At 37.8% G+C, this 13194-nt stretch overlaps 2 protein-coding genes across 2 annotated transcripts in view; both read right to left on the bottom strand.

Moving 5' to 3' along the window:
* The window catches only part of LOC132840435 (uncharacterized), a 370465-nt gene that overhangs the window by 200235 nt on the left and 157036 nt on the right, over positions 1-13194 (bottom strand). The window lies entirely within an intron of this gene.
* Positions 3218-13194, bottom strand: part of rpgrip1 (RPGR interacting protein 1) — a 31043-nt gene continuing 21066 nt past the window's right edge. Inside the window, exons 19-26 of the mRNA XM_060861652.1 lie at positions 12532-12874; positions 10491-10684; positions 7970-8030; positions 7791-7885; positions 7385-7574; positions 4426-4510; positions 4122-4249; positions 3218-4050 (exon numbers count right to left, since the gene is read on the bottom strand). Coding sequence (XP_060717635.1) covers positions 3965-4050; positions 4122-4249; positions 4426-4510; positions 7385-7574; positions 7791-7885; positions 7970-8030; positions 10491-10684; positions 12532-12874 — 1182 coding nt within the window. The 3' untranslated portion in view covers positions 3218-3964. The remainder of the gene's footprint in view (positions 4051-4121; positions 4250-4425; positions 4511-7384; positions 7575-7790; positions 7886-7969; positions 8031-10490; positions 10685-12531; positions 12875-13194) is intronic.

Below are 13194 nucleotides of genomic sequence, written 5' to 3'. Positions count from 1 at the left end.
TCTCTAAATATCTGAAGAGAAACATGCAGCCTGTCCTTTTTCCATTTACGTTCTGCCTATCTGCAAAGTTGTCTTTGGAGACGAGTCTCAGCATTTTGCCAACAATAAAGAGAATGGGTTTATCAATCCTAAATTGTACTGCCATTTTTTATTGGGCAGAGTTGAAAAAAGTAGAATGGTCCAATGAATCTTGAAATTATCTCCACTCTGCTTGATTGATGAGCAGCTCTTTTCTTTCTCCACTCTTTGGCCTTAATATAATTTCTGTAGAAATCAATCTTGACTCCTGAATATTTGCAAATTACAATCTGGCCTTTTGATTCTTGCTGCTGATTGGTGGGGTGTGTTTTGTTGTGTGGCCTATGTATTGTTGCTCTCAAAATGTTCTTGTGGAGGTTGTTAGTTGTTTTGGGTTTTTTCTTCATAAACCCTTATCAGGGCAAGTTATTGTATTAGCAATGCCCAATGCTTGTGCAGAGGCTCTGATCAATTTTCCCTCTTTTGTCTGTTCTTGGCACCTAGCTAGTGAAATGAACCTCCACCAGATGTCCAAACAGCTGAGTCACTGCCTGTCTTCAATTGACAAGTAAAGACACACCTCTTTGTGTACCTAAGTACTTAAATTATCATTTTATCAAAAATTCTTAGTATTTTAGAGGATTATTTAGACTGATTGTACTATAGACTTTGATAAACTTAAAATTCAAAATTCTGATCAACTTAAATTATACCCTGATGCTCATACTGAATATCATTTTCTTACAATCAGTTTTGTTTGGCTCCATAGCATACAGTTGTGAAAGAGTAATGACTCATAATCACACAACCTGCTGGTTGAATATTGCGCCTGGTTCCTCTCGAAGTTCCTTCCTCATGTTGTCTCAAAAAAAAGTTTCCTTGTCACTTTCACATGTGGCTTCCTCATTAGTGAGCTGTATTGAAAGGAACTATACGTACAGATTTTTGTAAAGCTGCTTTGGGGTTTCCACTGTTCCAATTCTTGGAAAAGGTTCAATTTAATTCAAAGAGTATTAACTTGAATTACAATGAATTTAAATAAAATAATCACCAGTTAAGTGATGAAATATGCAAACCTGTCCAAAACACAAACATAAACTATTAAGGTAAGGTATACTTGGATACTACACTAATCATTATATAAATAAGTCAGAATTTAATGTCAGTATAATTAATTTCTAATAAAATTAATAATTAAACTTTGTAGGTTTAATTACGAATTAAAAAGGTGTTGGTAAAGATCTTCACCCATGACTGTTTCCCTACCTACAGCACCAAAACAGCATAAAGTATGTAGATATCACTACAGTAAGGATTAGTTAGTTTGGTGATGAATAATGTTACTGTTTGTTTACAGTGAAAATTATTGTTAGAAATTCTCACTCACTCATTAATTTTCTACCGCTTATCCGAACTACCTCGGGTCACGGGGAGCCTGTGCCTATCTCAGGCATCATCGGGCATCAAGGCAGGATACACCCTGGACGAGTACCAACCCATCGTAGGGCACACAAACACACTCATTCACTCACGCAAACACACACTACGGACAATTTTCCAGAGATGCCAATCAACCTACCATGCATGTCTTTGGACCGGGGGAAGAAACCGGAGTACCCGGAGGAAACCCCTGAGGCACGGGGAGAACATGCAAACTCCACACACACACACAAGGCGGAGGCGGGAATCGAACCCCCAACCCTGGAGGTGTGAGCCGAACATGCTAACCACTAAGCCACCGTGCCCCCTTGTTAGGCATTGATTACAATTATTTACCAAACATGTTTTGAGTTGTATTTTTAAGACTTTAAAGGTCTTAAAGGTTTTTAAAGGTATTTTTCCATTTATTTGTCCCAGACTTGTTTTGATGACTCCTTGGCTATTTTGATTCTGTTTGTTATTGTTCTGTTATTGTTAAATTTTTGAGTCTTTCAGGAGCAGGTACATTTATGCTACCATTAGTGCAACCCTAACTCCCAATTACTGTTATAATGAACAATACTGTTACAACAAAAATGTAAAGAAAGGATAGTAAAATATTTTGGTCATAAGCTTGCCATTTTGCATGCATTGCTGGCCAGATGCTACATCTAGATAAAAAAGCTATATAAAAAAAAAGGTTTTGAGAGACAGAAGCCATTTCAACCTATATGAACAGTACCTAATGCACATAGGTTAAAAGAAAGGTAAACATTTATCAGAAGGTATTTATCAGAAGCATATGAGCAAATGATTGAGCCCATCAAAAAAATCTGCAATATAGCATGTCCAAATGAAATCACTAAATTACAATAAATGCTTTAAATTTTTAATTTTATAATGTTTCAGGATTTATTTTAAAATCCTTAAAAAATCCATTTTAGAAAAAACAATTTAGTAAAAGGCACACTCCCAATATAATATACATTTTATTTGTGTTCCATCAAAACAATTCCTGTTATTTTTCTTGTGTGTCAAATGCCCTCATGACAGCAGGTATGTGCATAACACTCTGTCTGTCTGTCAAGATTTACACCAAAAAACACAACCCAAATATAACCAATGTAGAATAGGTAAAGCCAACCAAACAACTTTAGTATTGTTTTATTATTTAGCCCATGAATAATTCCATTATTTTCAGTTCTAACAAGTCTAGCCACAAAGACATCATGCCACATCCAGTCCTCGTCTTAAAGGCTGCTTATATAGATATTTTTGCCACTTTATCAGCTTTCAAATAATAAAAATAAAATAATTATTTATAATGGCTGTACATTTTTTTAGGTAAACAATCTCATAAAATGACTTGCATAATAATATTTGAGGTTTTAGTGATTAGTAAAATAATTACTAATAATTACTAATACTAATAATTCTAAAAGTATTAGTATACTAATACTAATAATAGTAAAATAATTACTAAAAAAATTCAGTCATACTAATACACTATAGAACCTGAAAGGGTTATAAAAACTATTATAACCCAATTATTAATTAGGAATAATAACAGTGGATTCTAAAAGGATCTGAAGGTTCAGAGTTCTTCAACAGTAGCTTAGATTTTGATCAGAGACAGCAAACACAAAATCAGTTTAATAGAATCATTTATTTAGTATGCATACTAGCAATCATGGTTGAATAATAGCATTAGAAATGGTAGTGAATGTTATCAATGAGTACGTTAATGAAAATAATATAGCTGGACTATTGTCGTGTGTGTGTGTGTGTGTGTGTGTGTGTGTGTGACAAGGAGCCAGACAAATACTGGAAAATTTAATACAGTAGGTATGACACTGAGAATGAACAGAAAGATTATAATGTTGGTAAGAGATTGCATGAACAAGGGGCTAACAATTATGGAGAGAGAAGCAAAGATGAAAGTAGAGTTGTAAAATCCATACAAAATGACATTCAATCAGGTCAAATTCAAGTTAAAAATAATAAACCACTCTAATTGAAAATGAAAACAAACTACATTTTCTACAAGTATGTAATTGCAGATGCTCACTTTAAACTGGGTATGAATCTGCAAATATTTCAGCTGTTAATGGCCCTTTTGGCAGCCCTTGTTTATGGACTTCTGTGTGGGATATCCTTTGTACGATTCATACACTGGTAAGTTGAAGGTGCTTAGACAACTATCAGGAGTCAGATAATGACATTTCTTTTTTTGATACACAATGTGTAACTGCTTGCATTTAATAAAATGCCTGTACTCCAACTGGCATTTCCTGTGCCATGATGCTACATCTACATGCACATTATTCTATTTACTTCAAGTTATGGATAGACTGTGTGAGACTGAGAAATGAAAATTGACTCCTTTGGAGGCTTTATTCTTTCTTTACATCATGTATTAACCAACCAGGCATTGTCAAGGAATTTATTTAGGATTTTCAGATACATTTAGGATCAGGCAATTTTCTTTCTCTGTCCTCTATTTCCATTCTTCCTAGTTGGGATAATCCTAAGAGATTCCTGTTAAAGCTTGTGCTGCCTCTAAAGACACTTTCAGTCTGCCCACCACCTCCTGATCACCATCAATTCTGACAACTGAGAGAGAAAACGCTGCGTTAAATGACTCTAAAATCCATTCATACCCTGAATTTAATTAGTGTACTTACTATCAATTTGGCATTCAGTTACATCATTCCCTGTAAGAAGTAGTTCCCGCAAGTCCAAATAAGCATGGCCAACATCCACGCATTCATCTTCCTCATTCAATGGCTCACTGACCACAGTAAACTTTAACCTAAGAGATTAGTGAAAAAAAACTAAACTGTTGTGTTGGGTTCTATTTTATATTGGATTATTTTAATGCAACTAATATTTGTCAAATTTTATCCCTGTGTCCTAGGTAAACCATCAGTCTTATCAGAGAATAAGGGTATAATCAATATTACTCACTCCAATTCAGTTTCTGCTTACCTGCCCTGTTTAGCATCAGTCTTTTCCAGTTTAGTATAGAGATACTGTTTCAGAGGAGCTGCCTTCATGGAATTAACATGAATGACTGAAAGAGAGAGAGAGAGAGAGAGAGAGAGAGAGAGAGAGAGAGAGAGACAGCGACTGATGAAGATAAGGGAGTGTAGATATATTAATGAGTTCTGACAGTAGTGAAAAGGTCTTAAGTTTTTATACAAGTTCCTATTTTTCATTCAATTATATACACTCCTTTTAATTAAACATTAATCAGTGATTATAATACCAATATGAAACACATAAAACTATTTTCATGATCCCTGTGCACATGCTAAAATTACAGAGCATCAACAACATTGAAAGATCCCAGATCACCCAAACAGACTATGCCCAAGAAAAAAATATTATACAGCCTAGACTTACAGAGAGTCCTAAAATACTAATAGAAAGGTTTAATAACTGTAGGACTTCATGTTTTGGTCAAAATAGGTATAGCAGATCTTATTAAAAAATGTTCACTTAGATATTGTGGTGCAAGACTATTCAGTGATTTATAGGTCAGTACAAGTATTTTATACTCAATGTAAAATCTGACTGGGGCCAATGCAGTGTGAATAAGATAAAAGTGATGTTTTATATATTCTGGTTCTTGCTGCTGCGATCTGGACTAACTGGAGCTTGCTTATGCACTTGCTGGAACATCCAGATGGTATGGCCAACTTGGAGGTAACAAAAGCATGAATTTCATGTAGTGCCTTTATTGACTCCAGTTTTTCAATTCAAGTTCATGTAGATATTACTAGGATACTTTTTTCTCAGAAATATTGCAAGAAACAATCACATCCAAGGTATTTTATGGCCATCCAGAGTTACTATGTTACATGAAAGCTTAATTCTAGTTGCATGTGGCTTCTTTCTTCATGTAATTATTAAGAGAAAGTTAATAAGCATCCAAAATGTAATAACCTCTCACCTGGCTTTGATGAAACTGTGTGTCATCAGCATAACAGTGGCAGTTAATACCAAGTTTTTCTGAAAAATGTAACCAGATGTAGCATATATATATATATATATATATATATATATATATATATATATATATATATATATATACACACACATATATATAGTGTGTGTGTGTAAAAAAAAAAAAAAAAAAAAATATTATATATATATATATATATATATAGATATATATATATACATAAATAAATAAATATATATATATAGATAGAAAGAGATATACATATAGAGATAGAGAGAGAGAGAGAGAGAGAGAGAGAGAGAGAGAGAGAGAGAGAGAGAGAGAAAAATAAGTGGGCCTAAAACTGAAGCTTGTGAAACACAAACTTTACCATCGTATGCACAGAGAAGTCACATCTACATACTGTTCCTTTTACTCAAATCTGCAAGGAGGCACAACCCAGAGAGGAAGAGGCCTGTAGTAGATCATTCACTACTTTAACTAGTGTTGTATCTGTACTATGATGAGTAATCCATACTGATACATTTTGTGAAAGTTATGCCTATGTTTGTATGAGCATAACTGCTGCCCTACAACCTTTTCTAGGATATTGAAGATAAAGGGAAGGTTTAACATTGGCCTAGATTTTGAAAGTTAACAGGAGTTGAGGTCAGGACTGAACACCTTTCTCTGCAACTGGATCCTAGACTTCCTGACTGGGAGACCTCAGTCAATCCAGATTGGGAACAGCATCTCCAGCACCACCACACTGAGCACTTGAGCCCCTCAGAACTGCGTGCTCAACCCACGACTGTGTAGCAATGCACAAATCGAACCATATTATCAAGTACGCCGATGACACAACCGTGGTGGGTCTCATCAGCAAGAACGACGAGTCAGTACACAGAGAAGAGGTGCAACAGCTAGCTGCCTGATGTAGAGCCAACAACCTGTCTCTGATTTTTGATAAAACTAAAGAGATGGTTGACTTCAGAAGAGCACAGAGCAACCACTCTCCGCTGAACATCGACGGATCCTCTGTAGTGATCGTCAAAACCCCAAATTTCTTGGGTGTTCATCTAGCAGAGAACCTCACCTGGCCACTCAACATCAGCTCCATCACCAAGAGAGCTCAGCAGCGTTACTATTTCTTACAAGGCTGAGGACAGCCCATCTCCCTCTCCCCATCCTGACTATGTTTCACAGAGGGACAATTAAGAGCTTCCTGAGCAGCTGCATCACTGTCTGGTTTGAGAATTGCACCATTTCTGATTGGAAGACCCAGCAGTGGATAGTGAGGACAGATGAGAAGATCATTGGAGTCTCTCTTCCCACTTTAACAGACATTTACACAGCACGCTGTATCCGCAAAGCTAACAGCATTGTGGATGACCACACACACACTCTTCACCCTCCTGCCATCTGGAAAAAAGTACTGAAGCATCCGGGCCCTCACGACCAGACTGTGTAACAGTTTCTTTCCACAAGCAATTAGACTCCTTAGTAACTGAACTGTACCAAGCGCAATACACACACACACACACACACACACACACACACACACACACACACCCCTACCTGTATGGACTGCACTGACCTACACCAAATACACACTCTACCAATATACATCCATGTCTACAGCACCACCATATCAAACTGTTTACATGCTGTTTTTGCCACACTGTTTTTGCTCTTTGCACATGTTGTCTTGCACATTTCAGTCAATTGCTGATTTGCACAATTCATTACAATACCTCATATAACTGATGCTACTATATTAAATGTTCATTCCAGTATTTCTGCATGTGTACTACAGAACATACAGTATGTACACTGGTCGGAGCTGCTATTGTCTATTGTACTGTTTGCACCAGGTTGCATAGATGCATTTTATGTGGCTAGGACTAAATTACTTAAGTCATTAGCTCTGTCTTTGTTCTGTGTAGAACCAAAAAAAGCTTCTTTGCTTGACATGACATTATCATTGCCCTCTTCAACTACCTCTGCTAAAGTTGAAATGAATTTCTTCTCCCTCTGTTGGTTTTTTCAGAGACATGGGGGTTTCTGTGGTCGCCACGGGAATATCTAAGAGACGGTACTCCACATAAACTTGCTGCACAGATTGGTCTAAAGCAACACTTGAGGAAGGGTCAAACAAAAGTGATAAGATCTCAATTTTAAGTCTGCAGCCCTGCAAGAACATAAGAGACAAAATGTTAAGTCTAACATTTGAATTAAATTTGAAAAAAACAAACAAAAAACCCCGACAAATTATAGACCCAAACCTTAAACTATAAAATATGGTATGCTACTGTACATGATAGTTTATGATTTCATTTAAAAATAACTTATTCCTAATGCTAAATGACTAAATTTGAAGTACTACTGTATGAACAATATTCAGTACCTCTTTGACAGGTCTTTCAAGCTGGGGAATGATAACATCATTGTCACTGGTGGCGTTGTATTCCAAAGAATCTAGAACTCGACACTCCATTTGATCTAGTCAGGTAAATATTAATTTATTTGATGCCATTAAGAAGATAAATTATAATTTATCCAAAGTAGAGAAATATTATTGCTTACCTCTCAGACTAATAGGCTGGGAAACTTTTTCTCCTTTCTCCTTGTCTTCCTGTTCCATTGCCTTCCATCAAAGTAAGGAATGGTTAAAAATGTGATTTTATGTCAAGTACCTTTATTGTCATTTCGACCATACTGTATATAGCTGACAGCACACAGTGAAATGAAACAACGTTCCTCCAGGACCATGATGCTACATAAAACATCACAGAACTAAGGACTAAAAAAGTAAATTAACCTAGCCACATAAAGTGCATAGTGTGCAACCTAGTGCAAACAGTGCAATACAAAATACAGTGCAGACAGACAATACAATACAATACACTACAGGACCAAAAGTGGTGTTGTAAACATGGATCTATATTGAATGTGTGTGTGTGTGTGTGTGTGAGAGAGTTTATTTCAGTCCAGTTCTGGGTACTGAGGAGTCTGATGGCTTGAGGAAAAAAGACTCGGTCTGGTTGTGAGGGCCCCAAATGCTTTGGTATCTTTTTCTGGATGGTACAGTAGTTGGGTGAAGAGTGTGTTTGTGAGGGGTGTGTCAATGCTCAATCAATGATCGAGGGGTGTGTCAATGATCAATGCTGTTGGACTTCTGGATGTTGAAGGAAAATGATAGAAGGAAGAGTGACTCCAATGATCTTCTCTGTAATGCAACTGCTCAGGATGGTCTCAATGGTCCCACTTTAAAATGTGATCAGGATAGGGGGTGAGAGAGGGGATTCTCTCAGCCTTCCTTAAAAGTAGAGATACTGCTGGGTTTTCCTGCTAATTTAGCCAGTGTTGAGTGACCAGATGAGATTGTCCACCAGGAATGTGAAGCTCTTAATCTCCTCATCAGTGTTTAGCAGAGAATTGTTGTTCATGTGTAGTCAAAAACCACCTCTTTTGTTTTGTCACCGTTAAGAGACAGGTTGTTGGCTCTACAATAGGCTGTTAGCTGTTGCACCTTGTCTCTGTATGCTGACACATTCTTGCTGTTGAGCCCCACCACAGCCGTGTAGTAGACAAAATTGATGCTCTGGTTCAAGCTGAAGAGTAAACAGCAGTTGACTGATCACTGGGACCCCTCAAGGCTCTGTGCTCAATGTGGTCGTGCTGAAGATGCGGCTCCCAATCCGGACTGACTGAAGTCTCCGGTCATGAATCCTTTCTGTCCAGGTGTGTAAAGGCCATGACAATGGTATCATTCTTGGAGTGGTTGTGACAATACACAAGGTGGTTGCAGGGCTGATATTCAGTACCAGAATTGATATTCCTCATAACAAGGCACTTCATGATGTGTCTCAATGCAATAGGGTGATAGAAGTCTGCAGTGTCCTGCCTCAATGACTATGGCACAGGAAAATGGTGGTAGTCTTTTTCATGTAGGAACAACTGCACTGCTCAGAGAAATGATAAAGTTAGTGGTGAAAAAGAGATGCTCTCTGGGGGATGGCAGTGAGTTTTGCTGCATTTTTGTTTTATTGCTTCAAACTGCTAATCATCTTTTCCACAGTTATATCAGTTTCCAGATTTGGGTGTTTTCCAGGGTTTTCTATGACAGGCATTACGCACTAGTTAAATTTTTTTAACGGATCCAACGCTCAAAACGGATCCGAAAATTACGGATCCGCAGATGGTCGGCACCTCACGCAGCGCCTTTGCGACTCTCCATAGGAAATGAATGACTTCCTGTTTATCGGCCGTCGTTTGACGTGTGCAGTGGAAAGGCGACTTTAACCGAGTGAGACGCGGGAAGCTGAGGCAGGGAAACAGAGCACACGTGGTTGTTGGGATCTTTGTTTCGGCGGTGGCGGCTCGGATGCTCATATCTCAAGCCAAAAATTTGGTAGAATCACAGCTCGTATCTCAAAAAATTCATATGTCGGAGCACTCGTATCTCGAGGCATCACTGTATGTATGTGTATATACTTATACATACAAATTGTGATATATGTACAGGAGTAACCAAGAAATGTACGGTGTATGTACAGATATTATACATAAACTGAATGTACAGTTATATAGAATTATTATTGGTAGAAAAAGATGTAAGAATGTACAGGGTAGAGCAGAACTGCAATCTGGTTACTGAGAGTGAAGTATTAGTTAGACATCAGTGTCCTAGTGGTGTAATGTAGAGTTCAGTAAGTTAATTTTTTTATTGTGTGGAAAAAACTGGCTCTGAACCTACTAATTCTGGTGCAGATGGTTATGTATCTCTTCTTGGATGGAAGAAGGTTGAACAGTATATGAATAGGGTAGAAGGAGTTTTTGATGATTTTGTGTGCTTTGTACAGACATCTACTGTGGTAAAGAGACTCATTGGCAGGAATGAGTTTTTTTTTTTTTTTCTACACACTGTAGGTGTTTCTCAAAGCACTTCATAACAATGGGGGTGGGTGCCAAAGAGCAGAAATCGTTCAGACACTAAACCTTCTCTAATTCCAATATACACCAACCACCATTATGCTACACAAATGCATTTCTAGTACTATCATCTTGGGTTAGAGAATTGATAGCAAGAAAGAGACAAACATACTTTCAGTTTTGCAGCTGAGCTCAGTGACATTTTTTTGTCTTCAAATTTTTTGAGCTGCTTTCTATCCCTCAATGACTTCCATTTTAGTGTTGGTCTTGATAGGGCCTCAGGTGACTTGAATGGGTACCTCCACTGGATATACACCCTTACAATGCCTCTAGGAACCCCTGCAGGGTCCCTTAGGACATAACTACCTGAGACAAAACAGATTAACAAAATACTTTTAATGGAGTGCTAATTAGGGATGCCACAATTCTCAATATAATATTGAACCGTTCAGTACGACATCCACGGTTCAATACGCGCTTGTGAATTTGCGTTTTTACGTTTAAATAATTTATGTGCTTTTTATTTCTCTCCGAATTGACTGTGTGTGCCTGTAATCTACGAGCTGAGATGAGGAAACTCCCCGCGAGTACATGTTCAATCACTATGCTCTAAAGTTAGGGGGCGCTGAACCATCATTCCACACTTTAACATGGCGAGTGGTGGTGAAGTGAGGCTACAGTACGAGGAGGCGCCGGCGTCTTTTAAATCTGTGGTGTGGAGACATTTCGGTTTTGCTGTTGAGTATAATGCCGAGGAAGAAAAAAGCATTGTTTTACAGGAGGCAATTGCTGCAAGCATTGTTTTACACGTGTAGCCTACTCAAACGGAAACACTTCCAATATGATTGCACATCTGCGGCGCCATCACCCAGCAATATCAATGTCTGAAGGCAGGATAGCAGAGCAGGTAATAAAGTCCTCCAAAAAACAACAGTCCCTCGCTGAATCCTTCCAGCATACATACCCAACTGGTTCCGAGAGACACATGAAAATAAAGGCAGTGGGGGTGTTCATTGCCAAAGATTTGCAGCCGTTTTCGGTGATTGGAGATGCGGGCTTTTGTCATCTTATAAAAAAAAAAACACCCGATCCGCGTTACAGACTACCGTCTTGCACTTTTTTCAGCACCGAGATAATTCCCGACCTCTATGAAAAGACATGCAACAGTATTGTGTACGAATTGGCTCAAGCACAGAGCCTTGCTCTGACGACAGATGGTTGGACCTCGCGGGCAACCATGAGTTACCTCACTGTAACTGTTCACTACATGTCGGATTGGGAAATGAAAAGCGCTGTACTCCAAACCTGTCCCCTGCATGAAAGTCATACAAGCGCTCATTTGGCAGAAGAGTTGACAAATGCAGTGAATACATGGAAGTTGAGGAGGCCTCTTAAGTACTGTTAAGTTTAATTAAGATGGTTTATTTATGTTCACTGAAGTACAAGTATGTTTATTTGAAATGGTCAATTTATGTTTACTAACTTTACATGTATGTTTATTTTCAAAATTTAGGAATTTATGTGTTCCCCAGTTTGTACATGGGCTACCAGCAGCTGTGAGATGTCAGTGTTAATTTTAAAATAAAAAATGTTTATATTATACAAAACACTAGGAACCAGTGGACTTTTCTTTGCTTTTAAGTAAAATAAAGGAGTATTGCAATAAATCGTTTTTATTTGTTTCTTCTTAACCTCTTACTGTTCCTATTGCCTAAGCATAGAATAACAAAAAACACTTTTATGTGTTAAGCCATCAGAACCGAACCGAAAACTGTGGTTTAAAAACCGAAGTATGTATTGAACCGTGGGCTAACTGTATTGTTGCATCCCTAGTGCTAATCTCTAGTTAGTATTGAATTCATAAAAAGGTAAAAGAAGGAATTCTCAAACAAACACCAACAGAGACAACCTGAATTAATGGTATACATAATGAAATTATTGTTTCTTATTCAAACCAAAAAAGTATTATCTAGTTAATTTAAAATATTCCAGATATACACAGGCAAGAGTAAGTGAACAATCCTACTTTCATGGTCACTGCCTCCATACTGTAAGTGCACTCAAAATCACATAGACTAGTCAAGCATAGACCAGTTAATACCATTCTTGTTTATGTCATGGGAGCATCTCCTCTCCACTCTTGAGAAATACAAAAACAGGGCTTACTTGTTGAAGCTCAAGTAGTCAGTAAGTTATTTTAATATTATACTTACCTTTAATTGGCTTGCCTGTTATCAGAGCCTGCAGTGGCACTGGTGTCTTAGCCAGGAAATTTGTAGGACTCTGTTCTTCACTGTCATCAATCATATAGACCCATAGGCTGCTGACTTTTAGGTATTCAATCAGATCTGCTGTAACTACTAATGGGTAAGTGTTAGAGTTTGGAGACGCAGGGTCTGTACAGCTTGGAACTGAAGGACTAGAATGAGGAGGTAGATCATACAGGCGATGTATTAAATAAGCATTGGGATGAAGTCCTTGCCAGCATACTCCCACACAACGTTCCAGTACCACCACCAACTCATTGCATGACCTTCCACCATGCTCAAATAATTCCTGCATAAATAGTGAAAGAAAAATAGAATGCAAATGGTGTCAAACAAAATTAGCAGTATTTTAAGAAGTATGTAAGGGAAGCCTCTTAGTGCTGCTAAATTTGAACAGCCTTCTATCATCTCAGAAATATCAGGAACGTCACTACATGATTCAGAAAAACTAGCTCATGCTTTTGTTACAGCTAGATTGGATTACTGTAATGCCTTATTGTATGGATGTTCCAGTAGGTGCATAAGCAAGCTCCAGTTAATACAGATTGCAGCAGCTAGAGTACTAATTAGAAACAGAAGACATGACCCCCATCACCCCTATTAGCCACA

The sequence above is a fragment of the Tachysurus vachellii genome, chromosome 25 (genome assembly GCF_030014155.1).
Source record: "Tachysurus vachellii isolate PV-2020 chromosome 25, HZAU_Pvac_v1, whole genome shotgun sequence".
Taxonomy (NCBI): domain Eukaryota; kingdom Metazoa; phylum Chordata; class Actinopteri; order Siluriformes; family Bagridae; genus Tachysurus; species Tachysurus vachellii.
Note: the sequence above shows the minus strand (reverse complement) of the source record. Positions and strands in the feature narration are given on the sequence as shown.